This window comes from Saccoglossus kowalevskii, chromosome 11, assembly GCF_978046115.1.
Source record: "Saccoglossus kowalevskii chromosome 11, keSacKowa6.1, whole genome shotgun sequence".
In the NCBI taxonomy this organism is placed as follows: domain Eukaryota; kingdom Metazoa; phylum Hemichordata; class Enteropneusta; family Harrimaniidae; genus Saccoglossus; species Saccoglossus kowalevskii.
In genome coordinates, this window is record NC_140651.1 from 13,330,552 (window position 1) to 13,351,774 (window position 21,223).

General features: G+C 35.1%; 1 protein-coding gene across 9 annotated transcripts in view; it reads right to left on the reverse strand.

Annotated features, from left to right (window-relative positions):
* Positions 1-457: 457 nt before the first annotated feature.
* The window catches only part of LOC100367630 (phosphatidylinositol-binding clathrin assembly protein LAP-like), an 85,047-nt gene continuing 64,281 nt past the window's right edge, over positions 458-21,223 (reverse strand). The window contains exons 14-20 of one of the 9 annotated variants that reach the window (XM_078012425.2): positions 16,389-16,469; positions 14,913-15,072; positions 12,643-12,748; positions 10,134-10,163; positions 8,727-8,807; positions 4,528-4,707; positions 458-3,512 (exon numbers count right to left, since the gene is read on the reverse strand). In XM_078012425.2, the coding sequence (XP_077868551.2) occupies positions 3,501-3,512; positions 4,528-4,707; positions 8,727-8,807; positions 10,134-10,163; positions 12,643-12,748; positions 14,913-15,072; positions 16,389-16,469 (650 nt within the window). In that variant the 3' untranslated portion in view covers positions 458-3,500. Of the gene's footprint in view, positions 3,513-4,527; positions 4,708-8,726; positions 8,808-10,133; positions 10,164-12,642; positions 12,749-14,912; positions 15,073-16,388; positions 16,470-17,497; positions 17,564-21,223 lie in introns of all 9 variants that reach the window. The other 8 variants (XM_085504864.1, XM_085504863.1, XM_085504862.1 and 5 more) reach the window with 8 other exon arrangements.

A 21,223-nucleotide genomic window follows, 5' to 3' on the forward strand; every position in this document is an offset into this window, starting at 1 on the left:
ATAATACGCAATTTGTCAACTGACTGTCAATTTGTCTAAAATCAGAGTTTGTTAATGTGTCCAAAATCATTTCTCACAGATAAACAGATTTGTATCACATATGAAGCCCTTTGGTAGATCTGCAATTTGTACTAAACACTAACACTGCATTGTCTATGCTTTTTGTTTTAATGAATGACCTGGCCTCCATTTTGTTTTATTTTCTTAACTGCCCTCTCCAATTTCTTGACTCGCGAAATTACACTATACAGTAAGGGCAAGAAAGAATGGAATGGCAATATTACAGTACTAGATGCTGCACTGCTAACAAAATGGCTACATTGGACAAAGTGTTGCCATGGGAAACAATAGCTACAATGTGATCAATATAGCTATATTTGCAAGATAGCATCCCACAGTGCAATATTGCCATTGCATTCAATCACAGTAAGCAATAGAACATACAGCCACAAATAAATACATTTAATTTGGTTTTATTCATACTTGTACACATTTTCTGAACATCATTACTACAAAAGGTCAACTCAGAAAATTCTGTAATACTAAAAAAAAAAAAGAAACAGAAAATTAAAGATACATTTCTCATTTGTAACTGTACAGTACAGTTTTGTGAGCCAATACCATCTCAGACATTGAAAAAACGGCAAACTTTGGCCCAAGGAAACCACCACAAATGCTACATGTAACCACACATCACAAGCACACAGACATCTAACATACATTTGCATATAACAAGCCTACAGCATTTACATGGTGTAAAACTTCAGGAACTGCCCTATCTTTTGCACCTGTATCCAATGCATCTACGTTTAGTACTAGTTGAAGCAAAGCATGTACACTAGACAGAATTTGATACTGGCAAGTTTTGTCAAGCAAGCTGCCCTCTGATTGGTCAGACTGATGGGTGTTAGGGTTGGGTAGCCAATCAGAAACAATCTTGTAAGTAGCTGCATATTGACTCATAATTCATGGTGTACCTTTTCAAAGTTTAACACCTCCAAGGCAGTTTTCAGCATTCAAGCCTCTCGACAAGCATTTTGGTAATACTACCGGTACATGTGAAATAAGTTTTTTAAAATTTTAGTGAATCTCCAGGGATAATCAGTAGGTTATACATTTACTGGTTTGTGAAGGAAACATTCTATAACAATTTTGTATACTCTCTGAGTTTTAATTTCAAAAGATCTAGCTATTAGCTAATATCCAGCTAATGTTTATTATCTAAACCAGTATTAAAATCATGCTGCTGGATTTCACTGCAAAATTCATACAACCATGTTGTCTTATTTAATTGCATATCAGTGATAATGTTAGGTTTGTCCTTGTAGACCACTCCTTTCACTTGCTCTGTCAGAGTAAGCTGGTAAAGCGGGAACACTGCATAGCTACGGGGAAGGGTTATGATAATATGGCAGTAAATGTACTATTATCTCACAGATTTGATCTGCAATTGTCGGAATGGATATTCCATTGTCATCACCAATAAAATGAAATCATGGTTAGTTATATCAGAACAAGATGAAGTTATTTATGTATCCTTTGATAACCAAATGCTTAAGTACTTTAGAGAAGTTCGGCCATGTACAAGGAAGTTCCATTTCAATCTATCAAGCGGACTGTCTAGTACAACATGTATAAAACTTGATACAATAAGATGAAAAGCACAAGTAACGAAAGAATTGAGTATATTGCATTTTGAAAAGAAAACAGTCAATTCAATTTTGTTTTTCTACAGACAACTACAAATACATGTACATACTTGAACTGGAAGATCAATCAGAGAGGAAAATTTCACAGTACACCTTAACTGAGAGATCAATCAGAGTGGAAATTCCACAGTACACCTTAACTGAGAGATCAATCAGAGAGGAACTTCCTCAGTACACCTTAACTGAGAGATCAATCAGAGAGGAAATTTCACAGTACACCTTTTCTCACATGCACATGCCAGAACCATGAACAGATATGAAAATATTGCTTATCATTTTTAGATAAACATCTAAAGTATAAAAGAAAGCACATTTAACAATGGACACACACACAGCAGGGGTCTAGAAATAAGGAGACTATCACTGTAAATATCAATGTAGTAACAAATATATACCATCATATCTTTTTTAAGGGGAGTAACAGTTACTAAAGTATGCATATAAAATTACCATTCCTTGTGGGTAACAATAAAATGCCACATCAGTTGATTTTTACAAATACACGTACAGGACAAACAACGAAATACATAATTTTTGTTTCAGTCATCTGTTAACCAGCGGCAATTTGCCAGCACACCTTAGTAGTAACTTACTGCTACCCGAGAAGCGACTTGTCACCGACTTAAATCACCCAGAATGCAAGCATCTCCGTGGGAGGAATCGCATAGTTCGTTGATAACTTTTGATTTGTCTAAAAAAACTCTAATTGTGATATCTCTTTTAATAATGAAGTGGTTTGTAAGATACACCTGGATAAATACACTTAGAAGAACTATCTCTATCATTGCATCGCCTTTAGCATATCAATACGCAGAGTATGTAAAATGAAAACAGTGGAGTAAAGAAAAAATAATGTAACAAGTAAACAACCAAATTTGATAAATGTACAATATACTGTTTCAATGATTTTTTTGATGTTGTTGAAGGAAAATGCCAAATCAACATCCGGTGTTGATAGCAGAAATTAATATATAATACAACTAAAATGTAGCAAACAAAACTGTTGCTATATGATTTGTTTTTTTTTTAAAACAAAACAAAAATGAAGAAAGAAAAAGTCTAAAAACTAAATATTAACAGAATCAAATGAATGCTGCAATTATCTGAAAATCTTGCCTGTTTTAAATACAAGAATACACACGTCATTGCACATAGCTATAGATCATGTAATAACAAACAAACAAACAAACTGTAAAGCAGATATCTAGCAATACTATGTGATAATCACACGGCCAAAAAAAAAAGAAACACTGATCAGCCAAAAGTAGTTAAAAATAAATGAATCTAATTTTTAATACTGCTATAAATCTTTACAACATGGTTTAATACTTATAATCTAATAATATTGATTTTTTTTTCCCGATAGCAAGCCATCAGAAAACACTTTTGGCTAAACAATGCTTCTGACGTATTAACCGCATCCAAAGCTCATATTCTACGATCGCAATAATCAGCAAAAACTTGCATGCATACATTATGGAAATAATATTCACCAGCGTATTCTACTGCCAAAGGTTGCATTCATACACCTTCACGACCAATCAAATAAAATTTCATTATTTTTAAAGTTTCTAATTTTTTTTTTTTCAATTCAATATTTTAGGCTACCTACACCCACGCATATATTGCTTCAGTTGTTAACATCATGATAGAGTATCATATGTGTTTGATAAACACAGTTCGAGTTATTCTTTAATCTTTATAATTTTTCTTCTATTTTCTCTACATTCCTGTTCTTCTTGGCATAACCATCTTCAGTATGATAAATATTAAAAGAAATTATTGGATGCTTTACAAACCTCCCTAAAAATGAAAGGAAATGTGTTTACTATATAAAATAGTATGTTCTTTCAGTCTCATTGTCACAGCTAATACCAGAATTCCAAACTATTCCAGACTTTTTTTGGTCCACCACAGCTGAAGCACTGGCAAGTTTGACTAAACGCTACAGAGCTATTATTTCCTGCAAAGGTTACTGGAATCGGAGACTAGCTTCACATATGTTGCCAGTTTCTAGGCTTATCATAGCTAATCATAATAAATTCTTTTCCAGCAAAAGCAAAAGACTTCTGTAGATCAAATGCAAATATCGTTATAAGCAAATCACACTTAGGCATTCAATATTAATTGTATGGTGATTAGAACAATTCCAATGGCAACACAACATTTCAGTGCATATCCACTGTTCTTTGGCCTGCTGTGGAGGATTCACAGACATAGCAAAATCAACGAAAACAAGTTATTTTTAATAACACACTTGCTGTTGCAATCAGGGGGAACGTTATGTATATAATATGAGGTTATTATGAGAATACCTCAAAGTATGCACTAAGACAGTACAGCTGGAGTATCGACAGACGCGCAGCATAGGTCAATGCTTGGCGTACTGTCTGAGTGCATACTTTGAGGTATTCTCGTAATAACCTTATTAGTATACATCTTTTCCTTCCAGGGATACATTGTGGGAATGCCGAAATCCGAAAAGTTTAGAACAGAATCAGCGAACTTCTTTGTATGGAGTCTAGGCAAACCCTGATGGCAGCCATGTTTGTTTTTATTATTAGAGGATGCTTACGTGTGTAATCATTCCATATTTGGAATTTGCATTCCCTTATATGGTAAGATGAAAATACCATGTAAAATACCTCAAAACTACGGCACGCTGTAACTTATGGCAATACAGTGACAGATGTATAATAAATATATATAATATAATTCCTTGTTTTCAAACTTTGTTTGAATGAAAACTAAAAAGTAAATCAGCAGACATTATGTTAAAATGTGAACATATGATTAGAGGTTACTTGTGGCGACTTACAAATGGGTCTTGAGGCTGCGTTGTACGATTCATTGTAGGCTGCACTCCGAATGCATTCATAGGCTGTTGTACAGGTTGAGGTGCTGCCATACCATACTGTGTATATCCACCTGCAACAGGCACGGATGCCGACGGCACTGCTGACATGCCCGCTGTGGGCATGGTCCCCATTCCTCCCATCTGAAAGCATGATAAAGTAAAAATCTACAGTGTACCTACTGGTTATGTTGCTAGCGACAACGCACATCTTTTGAAAAATATGCCAGTCTGATATGTGTAAACACCAGAAGTTTTCAATGTGAGTGTGTGCGTGTTCGTGTATTTTGAATGTTCAACCCAAGGGCCTTACAAGAACCTCTACTGTTAAAATAAAAACATAGTGCATCTATTACAACCTTGCCTGTTGGGATAACGAATAAGAATTCAGGATGGATAGAGACTGAAGTAGTTGTCACATGTTTTTTACATTGGTGATTATCTGATTCTACGAGGATATAAATGTTAGGGTATATGAATTACGGTAATACTTGTATATTACTATTAATACTATATATACCATATTAATCCCTAGGCCCCATATACAAGAACATAAAATGCAAAGAAGATTGTAAACAGTAGAGTAATACATCAAAGTCAAATTTTTATTGACAGGGGGAGAAATTCAAGTCTGAATTTTGGTGTGAAAAATTAATTTATGTAATGAAAACAACATCTGGTCACTGCACTATTTATTTAAGTAATAAATCGTGGGAAGTATGTATATCACTGATATCTGATTCTTGCTATCAGCTGTGCAAATATATTCATTCTGTGCACTTTTTTCTGCCTCTTAACAAATATTTTATTTTACCAAAATTTCCATATACAACTTGAAAATTATACATTCTCGTCACACCCAAATTGAACTTGATTGATATTCACAGCAATTCTCAGAAGTATTTCGCTGGTTTTGACAAAGCAAAGTTTTGCATACTTTGCAGTCCTGTAAAACATCATAAACTCATTTAAAATACTATCAGATATTACTGGCATTTGATGGTGACAGAATAAAGGGTAATATTCAAATTGCAGGCCATCTGCTTTAATTGGCAAATTACTGGGTAAGTTTGCTGCCCCAATACTTCGGAGACTTGCTGTAATAGCAAATGATAACTATTTCCAAGTTTGATGGCACCCCCGGTTCACCAATGAACAGACTTCATTCCCGGTTCACCAAGGAACAGATGGCACCTCCGGCTTACCAATAAACAGATGGAACCTCCGGCTTACCAATAAACAGATGGCACCTCCGGCTTACCAATAAACAGATGGCACCTCCGGCTTACCAATAAACAGATGTTTTTCCCGATTCACCAAGCAACAGATGGCACCCCCAGTTCATTGATGAACAGATTGCATTGTTGATTCATTAATGAACAGATGTCATTCCCAGTCAACCAACAGGTTGCGTCCTGTTAACTAATGAAACAGATGGCACCCCAGGTTTACCAATGAAACAGATGGCACCTCAGGTTTACCAATGAAACAGATGGCACCCCCAGTTCATTGATGAACAGATTGCATTGTTGATTCATTAATGAACAGATGTCATTCCCAGTCAACCAACAGGTTGCGTCCTGTTAACTAATGAAACAGATGGCACCCCAGGTTTACCAATGAAACAGATGGCACCTCAGGTTTACCAATGAAACAGATGGCACCTCAGGTTCACCAATGAAACAGATGGCACCCCAGGTTCACCAATGAAACAGATGGCACCTCAGGTTCATCAATGAAACAGATGGCACCCCAGGTTCATCAATGAAACAGATGGCACCCCAGGTTCATCAATGAAACAGATGGCACCCCAGGTTCACCAATGAAACAGATGGCACCTTGGGTTCATCAATGAAACAGATGGCACCTCGAGTTCACCAATGAAACAGATGGTACCTCAGGTTCACCAATGAAACAGATGGCACTTCAGTTTCACCAATGAAACAGATGGCACCTCAGGTTTACCAGTGAAACAGTTGGCATCTCAGGTTCACCAATGAAACAGATGGCACCCCAGGTTCACCAATGAAACAGATGGCATCTCAGGTTCACCAATGAAACAGATGGCACCCCAGGTTCACCAATGAAACAGATGGCACCTCAGGTTCATCAATGAAACAGATGGCACCCCAGGTTCATCAATGAAACAGATGGCACCCCAGGTTCACCAATGAAACAGATGGCACCTTGGGTTCATCAATGAAACAGATGGCACCTCGAGTTCACCAATGAAACAGATGGTACCTCAGGTTCACCAATGAAACAGATGGCACTTCAGTTTCACCAATGAAACAGATGGCACCTCAGGTTCACCAATGAAACAGATGGCATCTCAGGTTCACCAATGAAACAGATGGCATCTCAGGTTCACCAATGACTAGAAAGAACATTTCATTTTCTGGAAGTTAACAAAAATTGACCATAGCATTTGCTTAAAGAGTTTTTAACATTACCATGTATAACAACCCCTATCTCAAGTTGAAAGAAATGCACACAAAAATGTTTTATTGGACAGTGGGTATGTTATAGAAAACTGTAAGTTTGAGAATGAACCATGTGAAAATACTAGATTAATAATATTCTATTAAAAAATATTCAGGAATGGTGCAAGATTCAGAAAAAAGTGAAGAACAGCCTAGTAACTGTAAGAAACTGATGAATTGATGGTATTTTATAACTCATAATATAATAATGAGAAAAATAGAAAACCCTACGTCAGCCAGGTATTACAGATAATTTTCTCGAGCACATTTGTATTTATATTTCCTAGACAAGCATTACTACCATGCATGTTTACAGTGTAAATCACATTCAATGATAGTGCACACAGGGATGGGTACAGTACGTGGACAAGACACGACTTCTACCTTCACACGCCTTCTATTATATCATCTGAAATGACTTGAAAGGTATGAATACAAGCACAGGTGGTTGGACCAGATTAACATGAAATAGGGATCTAACTTAGTTATTGTGTATCCCAAGGGTAATGGACTGCTTTTTTGTTTTCCATCATATTTCTAAATTAATAACTGACATTGGTAAAGCTGATGATTATTAAAGCTGCACTCTGAGAATGTGGGGTCATGAAAGCATTACGTATATATGAAATATTAGTTCATATAAATTTGTAGAACATGCACAAAACATTAAATTTTTGATTGTATCCAAATGTTTGTTATCATTCGGTTTCCCAATTACAGTGGTTCTCAGAATTATTCAGACCATCAGTAAGCAAGATGGCACGCAACTTTGCAAAACACTTTGGTTTTTGTTCCATATGCATTTAATAGTGCTGTTCCATTCACACATGCATAGCTGAGATCATTATCATACCAGACAACGCTAAAGCGCAGTTTTTCAAAATGAAGTACTAAGTACATTCATCAGATGAACAGGTTATTTTGATTTGTTTTAATATTTCTTTAGTCACATACAGTGTAGAAACTCAGGAAATGAAGGATATTTATTGATCTAGTACACCAGATTAGCAAATCATCGTGTTGATAATCCCTATAAAATAGTGAAACTAAAACAGCTCGCTGAGAAAAAAAGCAAAAGTTAAGTTTTTCGCAAATTTGTAAAGCATCATACTAACACAATCAATTGACACAATCAAAAAATAATATCGATTAAAAGTCCAAAGACCCCCAATAAAGGAACGTTCTCAGAGCACAAGTTTAAAACAACCACGACTCTAACAATACATGTGCAACACTTTTCAATATGGCGTCTTAGAATACATGTGCATTATAGAGATGAATCTGTAAACTGAGACGGATTTGAATCTAGATGGATTGGTGTTATAAATAACATAAAACTAACAAAAGGGTAAAAACACTGAAGGGTGCAGAAAGAAAGTCCATCGTGTATGTTCGAATTTTGTAAATAAATAAATTCATTTCACTTGCATGCATATATGTACAAGAAAAATATCAAACATGTACGATGGGACGGTAGGCACCCATTACAAGAATCAATTGGAACAACTACTAACATTAAACAAGACATAGCAGTCAAGTACCCTTGAATACAAACATGCAAAAAACACTTCAACCAAACTAAACTATAACTTAATCACAATCGATTATGACTCGAGAAAATCAGAAGTAACATCTGGCTGACTGGGGGCAACTGATGTCAATTGAAATTGGACATCTCACCATGGGTTGCATTGCAGGGCTTGGCTGGGTTGTAAAATGTCCTGAGTATGCATTGCCCCTCCAGTCTGCTGCTTGACCTCCCTTTAAAATGAAATGGAATAACCGGACATTACGGCAGTGTATCATGGGTAAAAAAAATAATAGATGCGAGATAGATACAATGAATGTAGTATGATGATGAGAAATGAAAGCAGCAACCAAAATGAGTTTGTCAGTCACTGAAACTAATATAAACTAGTCATACATGTACCTTGGTTCTATATAACTATAAAAAGTTATAGTTATAGTGATACAGTATTTGGAAAATAAACTCCCATGATAGTACATGTAGACCGATCGCCCAGAGCACAGAGTAACTTAACAACTACAACATGTGGTAATTCATATAACAAATTGAAAATATGCAATGCTTGTCATGACGACTTGAAATGTTTCTATTAAAATGATAAGTTAGATGCAAGACATGATTTCTTGTGTTTTTTTTATATCATGAAACAGCTCTCTGAAAAAAAAAGCTATATCACAGGTCAAAGGGCAGATGAAAAGGTTAAAGTTTGCATATTAAAAAAAGCTTGCACCAATATGAGTGCGAGAGTGACAATGCATTGGTGCACATGTGTGTGAAAAGTCAGGTGAGAGAGCATGTGATTGGTTGTGGCTGACAGGGTATTTCAGTTATCCAGATCAATACTGGCTGAGCTGCATAAACACCACCTCCCCTAGGTACCAATGAATGTGCAAAAAGCATGTCAGTCACCCAGCCGAGGCAAGTGAGTATTTCACAAGCAAATACATTGACTAAATACCACCATAGACACAATAGACAAGCATACACCGTGTAAATCACCATTATACGTACACATATACATCAAGTTGTTAGTGCAAAGATATAGTGAAACAAGAGATTATAGGTAAAGTGAGACATAGCTGTTGGGGTGGCATGCAGTTTATTTGCTTCATTCACCGGAAAGAGAACATTATGACGGAGAACAATTGAGACAAGAAACAACAATATTCATGAACTTCTCGTCCAAGGGCTTTTTTTTGGGACACAGAATGGAAGAATGTACGCCAAAATACAAAATAAATAATATTTTGGTCTAAAATATATAATTTTTATTTGTTTTCACTGATGTGGTTTGAACAAATAAGGAGCATCTGATTATTTTCAATTACTCAGGGGGGCTTAGTCATGTATAAATAATTATGCATACAAACAAGCCCCTCTAAGTAGATGAAAATTATCAACATTGATTTTGACTCCACTGATACAGACACACAGTGGCATGGATTTAGTTAGATGTACAACAGCGGTATATTATTCAGGCAGTATTACACAATTTGGGATGCTTGATTAAGGTTCATTTCAGCTATCTAGAATGCATTTTTAGACGGGAAAGCACTCACCGGCTTGGGATTCTGCTGATTACTGGACTCCTTAAAAAACAAAGCATACAAGGGACAAAAAAACTAAGTGAGCACACACAATTGACAGCCTTTAGGAATTACCTGTAGTTGCAACGGATATGAACATTGGTCCAAGCCGTATCAGAAGGGAAAGGTTTTTGGGGATGGCTTAAGGAGGCATAATGGTGCTCTTATCAAATGTCAGTTAGCATCACATACATATTCAGCACAGCCAAGCCCCTTAACTTGGGACAGAATACCAAAATTCTGAATTGTATGATGAAATCAAAATTCTATCAAAATTCAAAACATGTGTACATTATAAGTGATTTATATTTCCTCCACCAAATAGTATATACCTACATGTATCTTCACAACACTGATTCCTTGTGCACTTAAAAGGGTATGTTAAAATACAGAACCATCTGCAATATTTCACTGGTTTCTCTGAAAAAAGCTTGTTTTGGCAAAAACTTAGCTTTAAACTTTTGAAGAAAAAAACTTTAGTTATAGTTTTCTGCAACATTTGCCAGCTATTTTATTTGGTGACAGTTTTGATGTGAGAATACAGACACTGTTATCCGATCTATCCTTGTAGGATCTGGTGAAAATCGAAAGAAGACATCCAATTGGAGGAACATGCACAGGTGAACAATTGTGAAAAATTACATCGATTCCGCTTTACAATTTATTCCAAGTCAGTTAAGTATATTTCAATGCTAGAAAATTTTGTGATATTTCTTGATTCACAAGAACCTCTCTATCATAAAATTAATTTAAAAGTAATGTTTAGTATTTCTCAAGATATCACAGACTAGGTACATTCAAATTGGTCATGTAAAATGATTTAACAGATGCTACCTCAAATTTGATAAGAAACACCAAATGTGACCAGGGAGAGAACAAATGTATACAGGAAGTTATGGTAGGAAATTTTGCTTGTACACCAGGTCCAGAATGACGCTGGAGTGTATTGGATTGTGCAACTAATGTACTGCATACCACGGCCCAAAACTGGAGAGACAATCAGAATACAGGAAACACGAGTGGTTTACACACACATACACACTAACACACAGAAAAACATGAATTGATACAAGTGGTGCAGTGAATTGCTGCGTGTGGACATGATGTTGGAGAAGAAAAATTCACATGGTACACTCAGAGATAAGTAGTATGTTCATTCACAATTCCATTCTGTTTTTTATGATCACAGACATATTTTTATCTTAGAAAAATGATCAACTGGCATATAATTATTAGAAAAGAGGATTCAATCAAATATTGTTTCCACTGATTACCGCCATCAGTTACACCTAAACCATTTTAGCAAATACTTCTATACATTCATTCAAACTATCTTAATCTAACTTCAATAGACACGCCTCCATATCTAGCAAATCTAAGCCAATCAATTCATCTTGTACAGACACATCTCCATATCTAGCAAATCTAAGCCAATCAATTCATCTTGTACAGACACATCTCCATATCTAGCAAATCTAAGCCAATCAATTCATCTTGTACAGACACATCTCCATATCTAGCAAATCTAAGTCAATCAATTCATCTTGTACTGACACATCTCCATATCTAGCCAAGCTAAGCCAATCAATTCATCTTGTACAGATACATCTCCATATCTAGCCAAGCTAAGTCAATCAATCCATCTTGTACAGACACATCTCCATATCTAGTCAAGCTAAGCCAATCAATTCATCTTGTACAGACACATCTCCATATCTAGCCAAGCTAAGTCAATCAATTCATCTTGTAAAGACACATCTCCATATATAGCCAAGCTAAGCCAATCAATTCATCTTGTACAGACACATCTCCATATCCAGCCGAGCTAAGCCAATCAATTCATCTTGTAAAGACACATCTCCATATCTAGCCAAGCTAAGCCAATCAATTCATCTTGTAAAGACACATCTCCATATATAGCCAAGCTAAGCCAATCAATTCATCTTGTACAGACACATCTCCATATCCAGCCGAGCTAAGCCAATCAATTCATCTTGTACAGACACATCTCCATATCTAGCCAAGCTAAGTCAACAAATCCATCTTGTACAGACACATCTCCTAATCTAGCCATGCTAAGCCAATCAATTCATCTTGTACAGACACATCTCCATATCTAGCCAAGCTAAGCCAATCAATTCATCTTGTACAGAAAAATCTCCATATCTAGCCAAGCTAAGCCAATCAATTCATCTTGTACAGACACATCTCCATATCTAGCCAAGCCAAGCCAATCAACTCATCTTGTACAGACACATCTCCATATCTAGCCAAGCTAAGCCAATCAATTCATCTTGTACAGACACATCTCCATATCTAGCCAAGCTAAGCCAATCAATTCATCTTGTACAGACACATCTCCATATCTAGCCAAGCTAAGCCAATCAATTCATCTTGTACAGACACATCTCCATATCTAGCCAAGCTAAGCCAATCAATTCATCTTGTACAGACACATCTCCATTTCACACAATAATCTTACCATCGGCTGCATGGTTTGCCATGTTGTAACACTTTGCGCAGGTGACCAGTGAGCACCCCCTGTTCGCACATTTGTTGGCTGTGCCTTTGTCCAATTATGCTCTGCTCTGTGAGATAAAAACATAAAATGATTGACAATGATTTCTCCTTTGAAGCTGCAAATGTGCCAAGATTCATCAAGGACTTGTAAAGTCATATGTCAACAATAAAATGTGCCATGCTTGTCTGACAGCATACTTTCAAGTTTCATGTAGAAAAAAAATCCAAGCGTATCAAACATGATGTGTTATGTCTTTTCAACATACACTGTATTAAAATCAAGTTGATTGTTTTAAACCGCACAATCTTGTAAACTAATGACAGATGACTTTCACTGTTTTCCTCCATGACAACAGCAGGATACACGTACTACTTCATTCACTAGAATACATGGAAAATTATGAAATGTGAAGACCAATAACGATTACCAACATCTGAAAACACAGCGTTTCCACTCAAATACGTTAGTTTAACACAAAAAATAATAAACAACACAGTTTCGGCTATGTACTGACTGTAGATTAAAAACACACAAACATATTCATTTCTGTTGACCTAAACATACCAATCGACACATGGAATAGACAGTGGTGTTTAATTCAGACAACAGGTATTAAAATGTTACTGACTAAGCTGCTGTATTAGTAATGATCAACAGAAATTTGTATTGTTTTATCAAGTTTTTCCATGATTTGTTTGGACTGGAAAAACTTATTTTCCCATCGCCTATGCAAATGATGAGAGTTTATATTGTGAAAAGCTTTAAACCAGCTCACAAATTCCCAGAATTGCACCTCATATTGTTTTCTGTTACTTTGTATTTTATATATTTATTGTAAAATTTTGTGATGAGTTGTCTAAATCTAACTGCACAATAGCGTAACTCAAATTATATTTTCTTTTTCCAGGTGTCAGAAATAATCCAGAAAACGTCATGAAAAATATATGCGACAGTGAATGAAGGAAAAAAGATAATGATTGACCAGACTATTATGAATTCTTGATTCAAAATGGCAGCTTAGCTATAGCATTTCATGGATGGATTAGTAAGTCCATCAGGGAAGGAAGGATACAACACTGAACTGCATCTCTGAACACACAAACTTGATGGCAGTAGTTGTGGCTAAGATGACAGCTACAACACTGGGTTGAGCATACTGTTTATAGTATTAAACTAGATGGCAGTAGTTGTGTATAGGTACAGAACACTAACAGTGGAAACACATCAGTAGTAGGAAAATTAAGAATGGAAAACCTGGTCTGAGACCACTGGTCTAAGTAAGAGTTATTAATATACGGGAAAGTTGACTTAAGGAATTTTGTTGGTACAATGATGGATTAACCCCAGTTAACCCCAGACAGCATGAACAGGATTTATGAACGGGATTTATTTTCCACTTCAAGTTATACAAGGTTACTTCGTAAGGTGACTGGAGAAACAGCAATGTAACCATTCAAGGGGATCACACTGATGGAGAAAGACACTAGACCAACACTAAATGCAACACAGGAAGGGGCAGGAAGGAGAGGGGAGGGAGAGAGGGGGTGTGATGATGAGGATATGACGCAGACATACTTAATCCGCTCTGCTGGAGCTAGTTGGAAATCAAAATCAAATCTGATGTAAAAAAAAAAAAAAATGAAAAAAACGAAACAAAACAAAAAGAGAGAGATAAAATTGTAAACATTAGACTTGCAATAAATTGAACATGTACAGAGAACCTCAACCTTGCATATAGATGTAGAAATATGGCTTCTAGAACTGATTAATATGGTATATAATTTATTACATACAAACAAATTCACTATATACCATATTATTAATAATATTTGCAGTAATATGTTGTGCTCTGCACACCAGCTGCCAAGCAATCGAGTTACAAGGATATAAAAACACACAGCTCGTGATGATAATTGCCTATAAGACCACATCTGATTGCCATTAGTGGTTTTCAAAATAGAGTGTAATACTATAGAGGACAGCAAACTACAACTTGACAAGTTATTGAAAATTAACCTCAAATAAAAATTTGATGCAGAGCTGAAAGAATAATCAAAATTTGAATGGGCTGAATTTTTTTGAAATTAGGATATATTGTGACAGAAAATCCATCATATATTTCACAATTTTGTCCCACAAACAATACATTTATAAGTATCTTTTGAGAAACAGAATGACACTGTAATGTCATAATGCAGATTCAAGCACAACAAATGCACAGAAGCACTTACTTTTTTTGTTTTGTGGGATTGATATCCAGATGAGCGGCAACATTTGCAAGTGTGTGATCGAGATCTCCAGTATCGCTATTCAATAAATCACTGTGTTTAACTTCTGGTTGTGTTTGACCACTGCTGGACATCGGCAACAAAATATCCCCCAGTGGATCATCTAGACAAATGACGGAAAGTGTGGAATTGGGTGAATAGATTATAGAACATATAGACAGTGTCAACATATTTCAATGCAAATTCCAAAATAGATGCTGCACATACTGGTATAAGCACCCACTAATGCGAGATTCGTCTAATCAGTGCATAAAATAAAAGGTTAATACCCTTCTGTTCCTCAAATTAATCATTATGATGCTACGCTATTTCAATCCAAATGTAGCGTGCACAAAATCGAAATGATTCTGAACGGCCCGAGTATGTGGCAGAACAACCCTACACGTATCAGATCAGCTATTCAGCAGAGGGCAGTAATGAGAAAGGGTTTACACACCGTATCATGCATAGGAAATGTATTAACAGGTACGACAGCATTAAACAATACCAATGATTTTCCTGTTACAGCTAACATTGTTCTAAAGATGCACTGACAGGAGAAACACTATGCCTGCCAGAGTGCCCTAGCTATTAAGCCGATAAGACATGCCACTGACGCAGAGATTGGACTAACTACAAAAAAATGTATGCTACTTCACTGGGGTGCCAGTCAGATACTGATATACATTTAGTTGGAATTATGAAAAACTTCTTACTATACATGTAGAAATTCACATTTTACAATCAAAATAAGCACAAAAACGATGGAAATCAAGGACCACAACATTTTCCTTTGTGCTTACAATTTAATTTTTCTTTTTGAAGACCTCTCCACAGCAGTCAAAAAAAAAGATTCAACTGGATTTTGACGTTTTCATTTTGATTTTGACATTTTTAATCACCACAACATCAGTCCTACTAGAGGGCATACTGATGGCTTGTGAATAATCCTTGTAAACTGTTCTCCAAAACAAAAATGTTGAAAAAACATCAATAATTTCTGGTCCAGGTTCTACTTAGTAGTGAGATATTACTAGACAGTACTTTTTTTAGTCCAGGACATGCATCCAAAGGGAAGAGTCCTCAGACATCTCCATTTTCAGTCCAGGACATGCATCTCCATAGCAACCCTGAATAATTCTGTCCTCATATCAGAATTGTACTACAATACTAGAAATAACACAGATTTATCAAATTTACATGATGCAATGAAAGGCCATTCCCTATTGGTTGCAGATAGTAAAGTCAGCATCAGTATGAAACTCGTCCATTGATTGGACAATAAATGTCACATGCTCTCGGGTAGTACAATATTCAAAGACTGGATTAAAGCTAAAGAGAATATGAAACCACACACCAAAATAGGAAACAACTACTGGTAGTATTTCGTGCAGCTGTTTTGAAAATGTGATTCAGTTGTCAGTTCTCTCATACGCTTACCTTTGAGAGCGGCATCAGGCGTTTTGCCAAATGCTTTTTCAAAATCGGCCCCTATAGCCTGGACGTTATTATTTGTGAAACCTGTGTACAGGGAGAGGATAGGAGGCAAAGCACCAACAATGGTTGAATAATGGATTCTACACATCAATATACCGGTAGACTCACACACACACCAGCAGTGGCTTTTACCATCAACATTAATTAAAGTTGTGTGAATGATCAAGAGAATTCAAAGTTATTTTTAATCTAATGTATACAGAACTTTGATCATAACGTAATTTAGTATGTTCTGTGCATTACTGATTCATTATAACCAATTTTTAATTTTGCTATGAATTTAAGGATGCTGCAGACTTCTCAAATTTGGTATGCGACAAATCTACTTGAATTTACGGGAAATCATTTACTTTTGTTGTAGTCAAAATTCTACTGGTGTATTTTGGGGACAAGAATTTATTCTGTGGCTTCTGTGAGAATTGGACCTTACCAACACACTCAGTGTAAGTGTGGTCATGAAAATATAATAGTTGATGGGAGGTAGAAGTAATATTTTATGTAAATGTGTAGAGATATAAAGAGTATAAAAAGATAATTATATAGTCGCAACTTCAGAAACTTTAGGAGAGGGACAGAGAAAGGTATCCTAAAAATAACATCTGTTGTCAATAAAAGATGCATGCAAGTTGTAGAAAAGATGATGGAAATCAACAAAGGGATCAAGGGAGCAGAAAAGAAAGTCTGATTTTATCAGACTAGAAGGAAAATTTTAAGATATGAGACAAGTCCAGTTAAAGTCAGAAACATTAAGTATAAACAGCTGTTTCATAGAACTTAACACACATGAGCTAGTTGAACATAATAAATATGAAGTAAAATCGGGGTGGTGCTCAATGTCTTTTAAATGTAACTTTGATTAAATACTGATAGTATAAACCATTGCTAATAAAGGCGAGTCGACAGACACACTGTATTTACTCTATTAGTGTGCCTGGCGGTCAAAAGAGTTGAGCTTATAACTTCTAAGATATGTTTTTCAGTTTATATTGAAGGAGCGCTTCTAATAGAGCAAATACAGCGAGATACAGTGTTAGTATTGAAATAAAAACAACTACCTTGGCCAACCACTTGCTGCTGTGTAGGAAAGTTGGCCTGAAAACCTGAAGTACGATAAGGTCCTGTTAAAAATGAAAATAAGCCAAAGAAAAGAAAGGAGAGGAGAGGGAAGGTAATTATTACATGCAGTGTTAATAGAAATATATTTGGATAAAGAATATCATGCAAGTGTATTTTCAACAGTTTGCTGACCTTTGAGCGCGATAATTGCAGTATTTTTTCCTGCAAAATTTTGCACATATTTTTTACACAATTTTCTGTAATTTCGGTATTAATTTTGGGCCAAATAGATAAAATTGTCTATTATATATAATTATTGATAAAAATGTTCGAAAAGAAAACAGAGAAAAAAAATTATAGAGATTTATTTGGTGAAACATGACAAAAGTAGGCTTCGATGCTCAAAGGGTTGAAGACACAATACAAGTATTTTTGTTGTTTTAGTATTACATGCTGTTACAGACACTGGAGTATAATTCATCATAAAAGCAAGGTTGTTTTCACAAAAATACTATGAATGCAAATACGTTTTGAATTGTTGGTACGTACCAGTTATTTAAATTAATTACAGAGTTTAGGGTTTCATAAAAAAAAATCTTTGCACGTGACCAAAACAGTTTTATAGTTTGATTAATCAAATTTGGGGTAATATCGAACACAATTTCGCAAAGTTTGTGAAAACAAAGAGATGATACAAAATAATTAGGTTATTATAATAGATAATAAGGTTACACTGAAGATACTGTAAAAACATTAATTTTCAGTGGAATTTATTTCACTGCAAATTAATGCATTTACAGTAGATCATAAAAATTGAGAAAATTGGTTTTATTAAGATTATGGATATTGATAATAACATTAGCAATTATCTTACAGTGTAGGTACCCGGTATTAAGAACCATTTGATGCAAATAATTCATAATTATCATGCAAAAAGTCAGATGATGTAAAACAACGACGAGATGATTGCATTTCTTTCCTGTTATGCGTGACTGTCATCGGTATCGAAAAAGCGATTCAGACGCTTTCTGAAGCCAACACACAGTTGAACAGTGAAGCTTACACAACAGAGTTGCCAAAATGAGTGATAGTATCAGTATAAATTCACATATATCTGTATCGATAATGTCTTAATACAGGAACTCCACATTGTATGGAATTAACTTATCAACTAGGAAATATATGAGAGCAGTTAACGATCGAAGGACTTGCTTGATCATGGAATTTAGAGATTTTCGTGAGCACAAAAACTTGAGAGATGGATTTAAATATATTTTCGCTGAAAAGACATTTTGGGTGTTTTGTTTTGGAGACAATTTATTTCAATGATTACAACTAATGTAATTTGAATCTAACCTAACAAATTTGAAAACTACATCTAAGTAGTAGGGTTCTCTGAAAAAGCTTCATAATGGGTCTAGATAAACAATAGATCCTTATTATCCTAATTATCATTATTCTTATGTAAATTACTCATAATGCCATATTTCCGGGAAAGAACACTGTAGTTATTGTCAATTTTGTTTCTACATAAATTAATAAATTGATCACTAACTGCTCTCAGGCTAAAATACATAAACTAAATAGATAGGACCAGCTGTAAAATAAAACACATTGGAAAAATAATAAACAACAAAGATAGGAGAAGAAAATGGAGCAAAGTATACGATAGGCAGGACTGAATCATCTAGACAGACGTGTACATCTCACGAACTAATTCACATTCACGCATATGGATAAACAAAATAATACTCGTGTCTAATATTCACACAGTAAACACACACGGAATACAAAAACACATGAGATTCCACAACAATATAAACAGAGATTCGTTCTTTCTACAGTTATTACTCTAATCACATTCAACAGAGCTAAACCTACAATTGGTAGATCATCTAAATAACAGGTAGGGAGAAAACAGATAGTCGAGGGCGCTAAGATCTTCTTTCCAACAAGATACTAACAATGTGAATACAGTTACAAAATAAAAGACCACATCACTCTACAATCCAAAATACTATATAATATATACAATGATAATGAATGGCACAGGAGAAAAACTGCTTTGATCTAAAGGGTAACAAATCATAGTCTTTACAATCCTAAAAACTTTCTACCAACAACAAAATGTTATTCACAACTACAGACTACAGTTACCCCTACACTTGGCAGCCATTTTGAATATACCATAATTTACAAGATTCAAAGTTCTAATTATTAGCCAGGTGCGAAGGTAGGGGAGTGTTAGTAATTAAAAAGAATTAATGCTTTCACACCATATATACAACCAAGAGTTGACCAAACTATGGATTTCTTGAAATCAAACAAATCTAAGAAACATTTTAAGTTTGAGCTTTTTGAAACATTAATTTGTTTTTGGTTAATAATTAGAGGGATACAATTTCTACCAGTACCAATTCAGTGGTTTGCAATACAGAAAACTAAAGAGAACGATTTCCTAAATTTGCCTGGATTTTACAGAATTCACTGGATAAGTTCAGTGGGAAGTATTTCGCTCGAGTCAGCGTAGTTTGAATATTTGTTTGATATCAAGCTAAACTTTAGATAGTCAACTCTGAATAATATATACTTGGTGTTTGCTCATCAGTAGTCTTAGAAATCTTAGCGTGAGGCAACGGCGATGGCGGGGGAGTCCTTGGAAATTTAGGAACCAATGATGGAGACAATGGGGGAGCAAACACAGACTGCAGATCTGATCCCTTCCCTTTGATGTCGAAGACACTCTTAGGTGCGGAGTTGTCGGCCTCCAAAAGATTTAAGGTTGGTGCAGGGACAGTACAAGCAGTTGTTGCTGCTGCTGCTGCAGAGATATCAAAGCCTTTGTAAGGAAAGCGATGGATGAAGAAAAAGAAAGCATTGTCAGAAATCCAGCATTCTGTGCAGGTCATGCACATGCAAACTATCACAACACACATTAACCTAACATGTTCATTTGTAGAATTTTAAAGTGTATCCTAATTTAGGAAGAATTCAACATTGTTTGTTGCAGTTTAAGTTTTTCATACATTTTCTAAAAGATTATGAAATTCTCTCCATTTTACAAAATTTAAAAAAAAATTTAATTATAAATCACACTACCATCATGAATCGACACAAAACAAAACTATTCTCAAATAAGAAATATCTAACACAAAACAAGTCAAAACATGTTTCACAAACTAAGGAGAAAAGAATTAACATTTCTAAGACAAAATTGCATGCAAATTGAGTTATTCGAGTAAGTAAAACAAGCAGCCTGTCGGCTAAGATAGCTCCGCTATTAGCAATGCACATTGCAATTAAAGAACAGAAGATATCATTAGAAAATGAACAATATGTATAGTATCAAAGCAACAGGACTTGCCGTTTTCAACAAGAATTCAAAAATATCACTTTTCACCAAAATTAATCTTCAAAATTAGATAATTGAAGATATCACCACGAAATTAACAAATCTGAAAGAGGTCTACATGTAGTACCTATATATGTAATATAAAAGCAATTGGACTTGCGGTTTTTAACAAGAAGTCAAAAATATCACTTTTTACCAAAAATGACAAAAATATTCACCAAAATTAGAGAATTAAAGATATTATTACAAAAAGAACAAATCTGAAAGAGGTCCACATTTAGTACCTATATATTTAATATCAAAGCAATTGGACTTGCGGTTTTTAACAAGAAGTCAAAAATATCACTTTTTACCAAAAATTACAAAAATA